At 35.9% G+C, this 15,179-nt stretch overlaps 1 protein-coding gene across 1 annotated transcript in view; it reads right to left on the minus strand.

The window, feature by feature from the left end:
• DNAI3 (dynein axonemal intermediate chain 3) overlaps positions 1 to 15,179 on the minus strand; it is a 68,595-nt gene that overhangs the window by 22,904 nt on the left and 30,512 nt on the right. Inside the window, exons 10-16 of the mRNA XM_014788340.2 lie at positions 14,953 to 15,077; positions 12,951 to 13,040; positions 11,308 to 11,394; positions 10,314 to 10,442; positions 7,510 to 7,583; positions 3,054 to 3,198; positions 1,600 to 1,687 (exon numbers count right to left, since the gene is read on the minus strand). Of these exons, the coding sequence (XP_014643826.1) occupies positions 1,600 to 1,687; positions 3,054 to 3,198; positions 7,510 to 7,583; positions 10,314 to 10,442; positions 11,308 to 11,394; positions 12,951 to 13,040; positions 14,953 to 15,077 (738 nt within the window). The remainder of the gene's footprint in view (positions 1 to 1,599; positions 1,688 to 3,053; positions 3,199 to 7,509; positions 7,584 to 10,313; positions 10,443 to 11,307; positions 11,395 to 12,950; positions 13,041 to 14,952; positions 15,078 to 15,179) is intronic.

A 15,179-nucleotide genomic window follows, 5' to 3' on the forward strand; every position in this document is an offset into this window, starting at 1 on the left:
CCAGACCAAAAAAGAGTATATATTGTATGATTTACATAAAACTCTAGAAAATGCAAACTGACAGTGTCAGAAAGCAGATCAGTGGTCTGGAGGTGGAGGTGGGAGAGGTGCTGGAGGGATTATAAAGGAATCCCTATATGAGTTAACTTTTGGGAGTGAGGGATATGCTCATTATCTTGATTATGGTGATGGTTTCATGGGTTTTTAATATGTCAAAACATCAAATCGAGCACTTTAACATGTGCATTTTATTGTATGTCAGTTACACCTCAATAAAGTTGTTAAAAGTGAGTAACAAAGAAAACCACACTTTAAAAGATGCAACGATGTCCTTAATATAAACTGGATGAAAGCAGCAATATTCTCATGACCATCTCTTTTCATTAGGTTAAAAAATAAGACTAGGACATTTAATAAGTTATCTTTTTACAAGTTACATTAACCTCTCTCAGTCTTAGTTTCCTTAATTATAAAACGGTAATGAAAATTCCCAGCTTGCAGGATTGTTGTGATCATTAATGTCTGCTCATTCACTGTTGTACCCTCAGGGCCTAGCACAAAATAAGTGCTTCATAAATATTTGTTAAATGAATGACAGTGCGTGCAATATTAGCATGATACCTAACCCAGGGCTGGAATTCAACAAATTGTAACCAATCATCGAATATAAAGAGGAAGGGGAGGAGAGGGCCCACCTTCGTTTCCCTCTGGAATGAAGCAGGCCCAAATACTGACAAGTGCAATTTTTTCACATTGCTTTGAAAATGTCTATAAAATTTAGCGATTCCATTTTTTTTTTTTTTTAGCATGAGGTCTTGAGTTGTATCTATGAAACACACGGCTTCAAAGTGAATTTTGCCCAAGCGGGTATTGGATATATAATATGTTTTTCTTAGATGTTCCATCATTTAAGTGAATGTTGAAAAACTTATAAATGGAAATCCTTTTGATAAGGTAAATGTTTGGAAAATACTCCAGTTGCTAGTGATCCTTGTACATTTTCATTGTCCATTGCTTTCAAGGTGGGATATTCATGCACACATTTATTTTAATAGTTTTGACAGCTTATATGCGCACCCTTCAATTACTTCAACAAAGGTGTGTGGGTTGAGTTGAGATAGATTTAAAAGCCACTTGTTCTTTCTCTACTCAATTTTATCATGGTGCTGCACAAATATTAACTTTTCTATTATATTCTGATTGAGAATGGTAATTTGTTTCTTAGCACTTCATAACTTATTGTGCTAGACTTGAGATACATTCCATTCCATAGAATTATTCTTTGAGCTCATACATATTCATTAAGTGCGCTTCATTAAATTTTCTTAATGTAATGAGTTTTTAAAAATATATAAATGTGCTCAAAAATGTTTATGAAACTAAATTGAACTGAATTCGGTTAAATCTTTTTGTGTGTATAGGCAGTTTTAATGTGTTGGCTATAGCTATTCTAGCCATTGTAAAGTTCCATATTGGAGGGTTTGATTTTCTGTATTCTTCTTACAAATTAGACTATCCTAGCAAGTAACTCACCTTAGATATAAGGAACCACTAACACTCAAACTATTTAATGCTTTTTTAATAAGCAAAGGCAGTTACCTTGTGCTTTGTATGGGAGATGGTCTTCACTCAGGCTTAACTTGGTTGGGCAATGGTCTAAACTTGTTTCACCTTTAGACAGCCTTATCTTTGGGGAGAACATATAAGAAAGATTATTTCCATATACCCTTAAATTATCTATGGGTGATTTATTCTTGCTTTTCCCTCTGCCCCCAGATTGCTATTTCCCACCTCCCTCTCCTTCCCTTCCCCATTCTCTCTCAGATTTCTAGTTGCTTTTCCCAATGGAAAGCACCTAAACCACAGTTTCTAAAACTGTGCTACTAAAGGGAGCTTGTCCAGGGATTCATTTCCAAATCCCAAAGTCTCATGTGCTGTTTAATTTCTGAAAATGTTTTGCATTCTAGTCCATAATACATTCTTGTTGGTTTTAATACAAAATAATGGCTCATTCCCCTGTTCCCTAAATCTTTCAGTTAAATGAAGGTCTAGAAAGTTGTGCAGGCACCTTGCATCCGCCTGGCACTGCCGAGTCCTCCCCTCATGGACACACAAGCCCCTGAGTTACAGAAGTGGCCCTGGGTCTGCAGAATGGGAAACTGTCACACTTGACATCTTTCCCTCATGGCTCCCGCCTCCTCCTCGCTTTTCTCCATCGGGATGTTTGTCCACTTGCTATACAATTATTCTTAGGTGAGTTTTTGTTTGCTTGTTTCTTTTAAAACTATTTATAGCTCAGTAAATCCTACCCAGGAAACTTCTAATTCTCTCTTTGTAATTTCTAATACTTCAGGCATACTTTCACGCCTCCATATTCTCTCTTCCACTGGGGGCAAATACATAATAATGTAATTCTAGTGATACTTCTAGATCAAAGGAAAAGAAAAGTATTGTTTAGAATTAGAATTAGACATTCTAAAGAAAGAGAGCCATCAATGGCAGAAGTCCATTCATACTTTTCACATGCATCCCATCCACAGCCATATGTTTCTTAAATTAAGATTGCTTTTCTTCAAGCTCTGTCATTCAAGATAAGTTCAAATAATTTCTCATTCAATTAATTTCCAATTTTGTTTGGTCATAGGTATTACAATACTGTTTCTTACTATTAAGGTACAAAATATGCAGAATTTTGGCTACAACAGAGGTAAAATTAGCTTTTCCAGGCTAACCTGTGAGCCTACCAATTGTCAAGCAACTGATATGCAATTGAATAATCATCATAGAAATGATTTGTAAGTTGTGGCTTGCTTATACATGAACAAATATCAATTTCAAGTTCACAATAATTGTGATTTCTGGCTTGATCTAGGCAGGCATCATAATAACTCTCAATCAAGGAATTTATTGGATAAATGAATACATGGATTGTAAAGTCCTGTGTTAATGTGAGCCGCTCTACTTTAAGAGTGTGTGTATACATGTACGTCTATACATTTAAATTATATCTTGTATAAAAGCAAATAGGAGGGACTAAATCCCATGTTACTTACTCTAGCAAGAGGTTTCCAGGAGAGATCTAGATGCAAAAAGGTAGACGGTATATCAAAAGGAATTTCAATACTTTCTTCTTTCTTTTTCTCTGTTGGTTGGGGGGCTGAAGGTTTCTGTGGTCTGATATCCCAAAAACATATTGTGCTTAAAAAAAAAGTTTACATTTTATTTTTTCATTAAGTACAAAATAGAGGTATAACTTCAGGACTACCATTCTTGCTGCATTAGCAATGTGATTGTGGCTATATTTTAATCTCTTTGAAACTAAGATTTTTTTAATGAAATGGGACTTTTGCATTTTATATTTTAGAGAAATTACAGTTTATAGGGTTATATAGTAACTTTGCTAATCTTGAGACTAATATTATCATATATGAGAAATGAGTTTGGAGATTGACACAATTTTTTAATGTAACAGCTTTATTGAAATACAACTCATATACCACAAAATTCACCCATTTAAAATGCACAATTCAATGGTTTTAAATATATTCACAGAGTTGTGCAACCATCACCACAAACAATTTTAGCAGATTTTCATCACCCCAAAAAGAAACCTGTACAAATTAGCAGTCATTCGCCGTTTCCTCCCAACCCCTCCCTCTAGCCCTAGGGAACCACAGATCTACTTGCTGTCTTGATAGGTTTGTCAATTCTGGACATTTCATATAAATGGAATCATATAATATGTGGTCTTTTGTGATTGGCTTCTTTGATTTAGCAAAATGTCTTCAAAGTTCATCGATGTTGTAGTATATATATATCAGTACGTCATTCCTTTGTATTGCCAAATAATATTCCATTGTACAGGATATACCACATGTCATTTATCCATTCATCAGTCCATCAGCTGATGAATGGACAAATAAATTTGGGTTGTTTCCCTCTTTTGGCTATTATGAATAACGCTGCCATAAACGTTTGTGTGTGAGTTTTGTATGGGTGTCTGCATTCATTACTCTTGGGTATATATCTAGGAGTAGAATTGCTGAGTTATTTGGTAACTTCTATGTTTAACCTTTTGAGAAAGCACTGTATCCTTTTTTACATTCCGATAAGCAATGCATGAGGATTCCAATTTCTCTACATCCTTGCCAACACTTACTATTTTTTGTCTTTTTTATTATAGCCATCCTAGTGGGTGTGAAATGGCATCTCATCAAAAGTGATTTTGATTTGCATTTGCTTTTGGTATAATATCTAGGAAATCACTCCCTAACCCAAGGTCATGAACATTTATGCTTACGTTTGCTTATGTTTTCTTCTAAGAGTTGTACAGTTTTAGCTCTTACATTTAGGTCTTTATTCCATTTTCAGTTAATTTTTGTGTACAGTGTGAGGTAAGGGTCCAACTTCATTCTTTTGCATGTGGATGTCCACTTGTCCCAGCACCATTTGTTGAAAAGACTATTCTTTTTCCATTAAATTATCTTGGCACGTTTGTTAAAAATCAGCTGACCGTAGAGGCATGGGTCTGTTTCTGGGCTCTTAATTCTATTCCATTGATCTATATGTCTACCCTTATGCCAGTATCAGTAATATAACTATAACTATCCCTATAACTTTGCAGAGTGTTTAGAGTACAGGAAGTGTGAGTCTTCCAACTTTGATCTTCTTTGTCAAGATTGTTTCGGCTATTTTAGTTCTTGTGGTTTTGACTTGCATTTCCCTGATAAGTAATATCGCTGGGCATCTTTTCAAGTGCCTAATAGCCATTTGTATATCTTTTCTGGGGAAAGGTCTATTGATAATCTTTGCTCATTTTTAAATTGGGTTATCTGTCTTTTTATTGTTGAGTTGTAAGTGTTCAATGTATATCCTGGATAGAAATCTCTTATCGGATATATGACTTGCAAATATTTTCTCCCATTCTGTGAGTTGTCTTTTCAATTTCTTGATAGTGCCTTTTTAAGCACAAAAGCTTTAAATTTTGATGAAGTCCAGTTTATCTTTTTCTTTTATTGCTTTCTTTATTGCTTTTTGGTGTCATGAATATATATATGTATAGTGACAACAACACACACACAAAGTTGGATTTAATGTACTTTTGTACATAATAGGCATCCAATAAGTGTTATTTCTCCTTCCTCAGAGGTTGATTATGAAAATCAAATGAGATAATGGATGTGAAAAGTCTTAATCAAGTTCCACACATCTAGAGTGTTATTTTTAGTGCAATAAACTTGGTAAAAAATTTATAATGGTACTTGTATAGTACTTTAGTATAAAAGTGTCTTTGTATTAATTAAGTGAAAACATATGAGAACTGCAATGAATATGCCATATTAGCTCTATAATTTCTATCACTGAGGTTATGAGTAAACTGATTAACAAATTTAAGATATTATTAAAGATTTATATGTGTAAATGAAAGTATTTAGATAAACAGATGGTAACTCAAGTAAGACTAACAAAACTTTTATTCATTTATGTGAATTATTTAATTAACATTAATCATTTATTCATATTAATAAATAAATAGTTAAAATTAATAAAAATAATCATTTTGTGTTGTCAAAACAGATCCTTGGGAGAATACCAAATTATGTAATAAGATCTGTTTTAAAATATAATTATAGGTGGTTTAAAACTGCTTTTCAAAATTACATAGCTCTTCTTAAAGGTCATTTATAGCATTAATTTGTATTACTCATGAAGTGGTTTTGCTAAATACAGATAACTTCAGTTGAACTTTCTGCATAAATCAGTCACACATTCTTAATTAATGGAACCTGATTTAAAATTATTTTATAAGAACTTTAGAATGGCTAAAGTATAAAGGTTAGGACTGATGAGTTTTCCAGATAACTAAAAGTTAGCTTTTCTAAATGAATAAACTTTTTTTTTTACTTTAACAATTTTTGAAGGAACAATTTCCAGAATATTCCAGAATATTTCCAAATTCAAAGGCCATCCTTATAAACAACAATCAAGGATCTATGTCTTCAATATAGAACATGTAATATTTTTAGTCTGTTCAGTGCTTCTAAATGTTCTCCAAGGCTACTCAAGAACAGTATAGCTTTGCATTCTGCTGCTAATAATCAACATTATACCATAAACATTTCTCCATGAAATAATAATAAATTTTAATTATTGCATAATATTCCATATGGCCCTGTAGGTGCCATGTGTGGTTTTTGCCTGGGCAACAACACCCTCTCTCCTTTTTTTTCAGCAAGAGCATTCTAATTGGTTTTAGGGAAACTGCCCCTTTCCTATTACATGCAGTCAGGTTGGAGCTGTCACTCAAGGTGTCACTCAAGGCGCTCTGCCGTTCCTTCCCTGGCCAAAGGGGCGAGTTCATGATGTAACAGAAGTCAGACTCTCTCGTCACTCTGAATCTTCAACAGTGATGAAAGGTTGGAACTGACTCATTCATATGGAAGGAGTTGGCCATTAAATTTCTGCTACCCAAATTCCTGGCGCTCTTTCTGAGGCCTGAGGCAGCTCTTCCTTTGATTCAGCAACATCATTACTTACTAGCTACAGTTTAGGATATAATTATATATACAACTCACTATATATAGTCAGCTATAGGTGGATAATGTATTTGCCTTCGGAACCTCATTTCCTCTATCAATAAGCATTTTTCAGGGTTGTTGCAAATATAAAAACAGTTAACCTATTAAAGCACCTAGTAGGTAGAGTAGTGGCATAAACTTCCAATAAATTTATTTTGTCCCCTTAAGTTAGCCATAGTCAATTTCTGTTTCTTGCAGTCACAGAACCTTACCCAATACATGCCCACAGGATTAATCGTGTCTCCCCTATTCCTTGCTCGTGACTGCTGCTAATGTTACTTATGCCTTCGCTCGCCACTCCATAGCTGCTTCTGCTGCTGTCAGCATCTATGGCTTAAGGTGTCACTATTTCCCCTGGGGTCAAAGCTATTTGGAATGGTAAAGTTTTGCCAGTATTTGAATGCTAGATAATGTTATTTCTCTTCATATTTCCTACTTCATTATGAATTTTTAGTTCTATAAATTGGGAGATGCAATTTTTAAAAAATAAACACTAACATAGTTACTAAATTGTTTATAAAAACATTTTTTGTAAATATGCAATAAAAATGTCAAACTCTTCTTCTTTTTTAAAAGAAGCTGATTAAATGTTTTAATCTTTGTAACTGTGAGATACAAATGAATGTAAACAACACATATTACAAATGTACAAATATGAGAATGTGAAGAGGCAGAATAACTGTGGATGAAATTATACAACATTATCAACCATGAAACCTACTTAATTCTTCTTTTTACAACATATTTATATCTATGAAAAGATTTTCTTTAACCAGCAACAATCTCTAACATTCTGTCTTTTAGTTATATTAGGCTTAATTGCTACAATAAAGATTATTTAAGGAACAGAAAACAATTATTTTAGAAGCATCTAACAAAAAAGAATATATCATATGAAAACATATCAGGTAATGTTTAAAATAAGACATACCAATCTGCCGAACAGGTGACAAGTTGACAGCATATTCCACTTCGATTCTCAAAGACAGAACCCATTCTGTTAATCTATTTTTTAAAATGCAAGAAGTAAGTTCTGTGTACGTAGAATAGTAATGACCTTTTTCTCCTAGCTTTTTACATTTAAAAATTTTTTTCTTTGTTTTAATGTTTTATTTAGAGAACCTAAAACTATCACAGAAATTTGGAAAATAAAAGGTTTTAAAATCAAATATAATTCTGCCACATATTCTTTTCTTCACAGTTTTTCTTCACAGAAACATTTTACATAGTTTTAATTAGCATGCATATAAATTTCTATCCCTAGATTTTTCAGTTAATATAATTTGAATAGTTACCTATGCACACATAAATCATTCTTATAGTTTTATAATATATAGATGATGTATCACAATTTCATTACCCATTATTAGAAACGTGGGCTCTTTTGGTTTTTCACTACTAATTACGGAGCTGAACATATGAGCTTTTACGAGACTGTTAAGCCGGTGAGATCAACGAAAAAGAGGCTTAGCGTTAAATTAGATACCCATAGCGTGCAGTGAAGGACCTGGCCCCTGCATCTTTCTGTAATAAGGGGCACTACTCTGCTAGCACACCAAGGAGTCCAAGGAGGGTTAACGGCTCCTTAGGGTTCTACAAGGTCCAAAATTCCAACCAACTAGTTCTCAAATGAGGTGAAAAGTTCTGAGGCAACCTATGGAGGTGCCACTCTTGGGGTACCTTCCAATGGGGAAACAGGAGTTTCCCCAATTCCATCCCCTCCTGGGAGCACTGATGAGAAAATAGTAAGCAAAGGTGGGGCTTCCAGCAGCAAATAAATAATGAAAGTAGGGGTGGGAGGGATACAGGTGCGGCTCGAGTAAGGCCTGCAGACATCTCAGGAGCTAGGGCCCTGGAAACCTGGCTGACATCGCTGCAGCCTGAACCAATTCTGGTTGGATAGTGGCTGCCAGCTTCCACCAGATCTGATAAACAATCCAGGACCTACGCTGCCTCTCCCTCTACTGAGCCTTCCTTGATGCATGAGGTGCGAGCCCAGAGATGTGCTTGCCCCGGGGTTTTATGTTTTAATGATTAAAAAAAACACATAATAATATTACAGAAGTTTGGAAAATAGAAGGTTTTAATATCAAATATAATTATACCTTATATTCTTTTCCAATCTTCTTTCATGGATACACTATGACATGATTTGTCAAGGTGTGCATGTAATTTTGTATCTTGAGACACAAATTAGATTATTTCTTTGTATGAATTCCGAAAATTTGAGTTACTGGTCAAAAAATTTGAAAATTTGGATGATTTAAGAACTACATTGACTAATTATATTCCAAAAGTTTTATGTTGGAACTAGCAACAGTTTGCTGGTTTCATTATTTCATCCTAACACAGGGTATTATTTGAAATTTTCATTTAAAAATTAAATAGGTCCAAAACAGTACATTATTGTTGCTTTATTGTTAATTTATTTGATATTAGAAAGTCTGAATGATTTTCATGTATACCTACTAATTGTTTTTCAGTATATGTCTTTTGCTTATTTACTGGAAATTTTATATTTACCATATTTGGGATAAATATTTTCCTTCTTTGGTCATTTACTTTTCTTTTCTTTTTGCTGAAGAAGATTCACACTGAGCTAACATCCACTGCCAATCTTCCTCTTTTTATATGTGAGCCCCTGCCACAGCATGGCCACTGACAGACGAGTGGTATAGGGCCACGCCTGGGAACCAAACCTGGGCCACCAAAGTGGAGCGCACCAAACTTACCCACTAGGCCCCTGGGGCTGGCCCTCCTTTTCATTGTCTAATTTAGAAATTTACATGAGTATGTTTTGAATTCTTTCAACATTAATTAGTTTAGAAAACTATCCCCATTCCAAAAATGTGATATTCTATTCCAATTTGTTGTATTTTTCCTGTCATTTGTCATTTTCATTTCAATTTATAATCATCTGAATTAATTTGTGTGTATGATGTGAATTGAAATGGAGTTCCTTCTCTTGTGCTTTAACTTCCATTACATATGTTAAAATTTTATAAATAACAGCAACTATATCTGGGCTATTTATTCTAGTTCTTTATAACTTTTTAAAGTATGTTGTTTTGCATAATCCATTTGAATACGTTGAAGGGCAAACTGTCTTTTATAACTCTAATTTTTCAGAATATTCCTTGGTAGTCTCACCTGTTAATTCCTCAAAGCACATAGGAGACCCTTAGTGTCCTTGAGTGAAACATTTGGGTAGCTAATCAGTTTCCAAATTCACAAACACCAGACTGTGTGAGTCTACTACAGAACCACAAAGCCAAACCTCAGTGCAGATGCGAGGCAGTCAGCTGGGTTCACTCACTGCCTCACGGCGCACTCAATTCAAGACACACTACTACATGTCACAGATCTTCAGAGGTGCCTCCTCCAAATAGCTGAAATCATACATTGTAAAGCCACAAAGGCGAGGGGTGTAAAATATTTGTACTCTGTTTTTACATATCAAACCCTCATCTTCTCCACTATTGTATTATATCAATGTTGACACCACCTACACTTCTTAGGGGTTTATAAACCATCGAAGTTGAAACATTGGCCTTATTCTCGTCCCCATGTCAGATACTGATCTGACATCAGTGACACAACTGTTTGATGCCTAATTCCTAGTTATTTCACAATTTAAATGTAAATGAATTGTTGACTTGAAACACCCTCTTTGAATAAAATCTTCCAAAAATTTACAGTCCAGCAGGAGAAAAGTATGAAGCCATTAAAACTTACCTCAAATGTGTCAGACAGCCAATGAATATCTGTGATTACATTTCTATGTCCATTTTCTATTGAGGAGACTGCACAGTGTCTGATATACATTGCTTCCTTGTTACTCTCTGGTTCAAGGAGAAACATAGGCTGGAAAATGTTAACAGAAAGTTATGTGCTAATTTCAGAGAGGTGATGAATGAACTCATACTTTACTCATCATTCCAACTAAAATGAGTAACTTGGAGAAAAACCAGTTCAAAGAAAAACACAAGTCAATGTTTCCATGTATCATATATTTAGGTAATAAGATTATCTACGTTCTCCTTCAGTTTAGTCTAAGATTTTATCTCTAAACTTAACAAGAATTATTGACCCACTCCCTAAAGAATCAGTGAGGTCCCATCTTTGAAGGAGTATTTCTTTGCATGCACAGAAGGCCACATCCCATTGTCGCTTGGTGAGAGACCTGTTGATGTTCAGGTTGAAGAACTGTGGGTGGAGATATGTAATATGGCAGGTAAGTACTGATTTGGGAGCTGAGGAATCTTTTCCCAACCTTCTTAGCAGAATCCACAGATTCATAAAATCATAGTAGATTATCTCTAGAAAGGATTGTAACTCCTTCATTTTCTACTTGAGAAAATCGATGCTTGCTGAAGTGAGGAGACATGTCCAAACTCACAGGACTATGATCCAGACCCTGGATACCCGGCCCTTCTGTCCAGGACTCTTTCAATTACATCACTGTAGGTAAGTCACTTGGTCCCTTCATTTTATTTAACAACAATAAAAACAAAAAAGAACTTAACATCCTGTGACCTGTTTGGTGGTGTTTTAATCAAGGGCCTACATACAAGTGATTCAGAACACGTCCACAAGCAGATGGGATGGCTTGGGAAATAACATTTTTTTTTCTCTATTGAGTCTTTGTTTAGTTGGCAACCGTGTTATATACTGTTTGATAAACTCCTGAATGGAAAGACTTGCAAGTGAAAAGTTATAGAATGCTAACCTTCAATGTGACTTTTTTACTTCTGCCACCACCAGTCTTGATGTTTTCTATGCGATCTGCATGTGCGGTAATATCCCACATGACAATCTAAAACAGATATAAATGCTATTACAACATATTTCCAGGAAACAGCTAATTGGGTCTTAAAGATTTTTTAAAATCTATTGGTATTGGTATGCACTCAGATAAATCAATCACCTTGGGGGATAATCAAATTTAGCCTACATCTTAGGTAAGTCAGAAACTTTTAAAGCTAATATAAAAAAAGTTTTCTTCTCTATAAAAGTATTTTCAGCACCTTGATTTTTGTGCTTATGTTAATAAATGCTAGTAATTTTTTGAATCCAAGATAAGCATCATGCTTTGGGAAGAGTTCTTCCTCTGTCTTTGGGAATGGGCTATGATTTTGGGGACAGTTGCTTTAGACCCAGGGAAAAATAGCTTGTTCTCCAGAATTAAGTACAAACACCCAACTGTCCAAAAAGGCTGGGAAATGATTATATCTATTTAATTGAATATTATGGCCAACTCAGAATTTGCATATACATGGATGGTCATTTTTGGAAAAAATCAGATTAAAGTAGAATATGCAACACTAGATTAATTTTCCATGATTAAAAGTCATTTCAGCAGAAATAGAAGTACAATGATGTACACCTGAAATTTTTACAATGTTATAAACCAATGTTACTGCAATAAACAAAAAATTAAAAAAAAAAAAAAAAAAAAGTCATTTCAGGGGCCAGCCCAGGGACCTAGTGGTTAAGTTCAGTGCACTCCACTTCGGTGGCCCGTGGTTCAGTTCCTGGGTGAGGACCTACACGACTCATGGGCAGCCATGCTGAGGCAGCAACCCACATGCAAAATAGAGGAAGATTGGCACAGATGTTAGCTCAGGGCGAATCTTCCTCAAGCAAAAAGAGGAAGATTGGCATCAGATGTTAGCTTAGGGCGAATCTTCCTCAGTCAAAAAAAAAGGGGGGAGAGATGAAAAAAGCAAACATGGTACCAAATTATACATACATAAATTCAATGATATATGTATGTTTTCCAGTGAATTTCTTTTTCTTTTTTTCCCCCCAAAGCGCCAGTAGATAGTTGTACGTCATAGTTGCACATCCTTCTAGTTGCTGTATGTGGGACGCGGCCTCAGCATGGCTGGAGAGGCAGTGCGTGGGTGCGCACTCGGGATCCGAACCCTAGCCGCCAGTAGCGGAGTGCATGCCCTTAACCGCTAAGCCACGGGGCCGGCCCTCCAGTGAACTTCTGTTTAAATACTGGATCATCCCCTGACTCCTATCCCCAGGGAAATTTCAGAAGAGGCCTCTTGACCAACAGGTATTAATTCTCATGGTTTTTGTTCTTCTGTGGAATCTTGTACAATGTGTGGTTCCTTCCCGCAACACAAATAGATGTGACTCAGTTTTGTTCCAGTTATCATAGCTGGGTTACTCTGGACACCTCCAGCCCTGATATCATGTCTAACACATCGTTATACTCCAGTTCCTGCCATGTTGATGGACACACAATTGGCATGCCTTCCTTCTGCTGAATTGAATCCTTAAGTTTAAAAAACTACCATAAAAACGTATTATAGAATGTTGTCTAGATTAATAAATACCTGAGAAAAAATCCATAAGTACCTGCCCATTTATGCAGCCTCCAGCAATGATGTTAGGGTCGCTCGGACAGAACTTGAAGCAGAAGATGTCTTCTGGGCTCTCCAGCATTAACTAAAGTAAATCCCACAAATTCACGAGTGTGAGAAAACCTATTGAGATCACGGCTAGAAAATGTTGTGACAATTAAAAGTCTAATTTTACAGCTATCTAAGAGAAATGTGTCCAGAATTCTACCTCTGGATTGGAAGGTGCTTTGCTGAGTTTTATTGTGGACATTGGCCATGCGTATGAGAGCAGGTGTGTTCTCAAGGGGACCCAGGTCTCCCCTCCCCCACTCTCCATGGTCATTGTTGGGGCAGGTTACAAGTTTTATAAACAAAATGACTATGAAATGAGTGTTTCTGAAAAGTGTGGAAGGTCAGCTCTGTGAGGGCAAGATATTGGTCTGTTTGGTTCCTTCCTGTGTACCTAGCCTGGCACATAGTGAGAACTCAAAAATAAAATGTGTTGAGTGAGAGAAGATGGAGGTATTGCCTGTGATAATATTTCAAATTTTAAAATAATACAGACCCCAGAAGCTGAACAAACTCAAGTGCCTAAAAGGTAGGGAGGAAGCCCTACAAGGAATGCACCAGTGTGAAGGAACAGGTATATTAACCATAGTCACCTACGTGACTGTGTTGCTACTGTGTCACCACCAAGCAAAACACTTGGTTCCTGTTCTTCTTTAAACATAACAACCAAAAATATAGGCCCCAGAGGCCATTGGTTTGCCACCACTGGGCTAAAGTTTTCACATGGGAATTGGGGTGAATGATCTTTGTTTATTTGGTACCCTGCGGATTCTAGAAAAACCTCTATTTTGAAAATAAAATCTTTTAATACTCACCTATGGTTTTGATTAGAGCAAAGACAAAATAAATCATTTGCATTATTTCTTTAGGAAATTATTTGCTTGTCTTTTTAAAGCTATTCTTCAAAATAGAAGAAAGGAGGGCCTTTCTTTCCTCTTTCTAGTTCAGCCACACTTCCATGGTGTGGAGTGGAGGGCAGTTCCACAATACTAGAAAATGTTAGAAAACCCCGGTGAGAGAATAGCACCATTTTTGTAGTAAGTAGGCTGACAAGAAAGAACTAGAGATCTGTCATTTTGATCTCTGGGTCTATAATAATTAAAGCGTCTAGAATCCATTACAGTAAGACTGCCTTAATTCAGGTGAATTAGGGAAGAAGGAAGAAGGGAAGGTCAGCGTTTATTAGAGAAAGCCTTAATTATACAATACTTTATGGAAACAAAATATTATTATATTTAAGTACATTTTTGAAAAAACTCAATCTAACACTATAAAGCACCCTCCCCCTAAGCAGAACTCTTCTTGAGCAGATGAGGGAAATAGAACCAGATGGAGCAAACCCAGCCTTCAGCCTTGTTTTATTTAGATCACTGTGTGGTTTGGTTTGAGAGGGGGTTTTTGTGTGTTTTGGTTTGGTTTTAGCCTTGCCATTTAGAAATTGAGAGATTTCACGCAAAATTCCCGGTTTCTGGATTCTCTTGACAAGCGGGACCACCTGGCGACAAGAAAGCCGAAGAATACCTGTCCCCACAGATGGGCTGCACACTCTCCAGGGCCGGAGACTCCACCACTTCCCACTGGATCCCTCACAGTCCTCTTTACTCATTATCTTCACCTACTTGTGATACTTGGAATTGAGGAAATTAATGTGAAGCTAAAATCTATTTGCATTTGAACAATTAGTATTTAAATAAAGCCCATAAAAGAGTTTGCTTTTTAAAATTGGTTAAACAGTCCTCTTACAATCTTTTTTGACAGTAACTTGTTGATTTGTTCAATAAACTAAGTATGAACCTCAGTTTTGCTCAAATTGAATGATGACAAATTCTGAATGGGAGAAAGCCTAACTTGATAAGGGTTTAGAACATTGAGTGATTATAACTGCTAAAGATACACATGCAAGTAACATTTGAAGTTTTTAGACTACGGGGACAACTCTCTTTAATTACCTGAGGATGTATGGGATCGGAGAAACTCCAGAAAAGAATCAGTGACGGCTGCAGCAATAATTTACCAGAAAAGTGGACTCTGTCTTCAAAGGAGAGTCGTACAGCCACCGACACAGCTATTAGCCCTGATCGAAACACAATCAGAAGTTAAAATTTGCAGCAACTGCACATGGAGAAGTGTTTTTAGGTTTTGCTTTTCTACATAGTCACTGTTCATTTCCATTTTG

Source organism: Ceratotherium simum, chromosome 2, assembly GCF_057802395.1.
Source record: "Ceratotherium simum simum isolate JZ-2026a chromosome 2, ASM5780239v1, whole genome shotgun sequence".
NCBI lineage: Eukaryota > Metazoa > Chordata > Mammalia > Perissodactyla > Rhinocerotidae > Ceratotherium > Ceratotherium simum.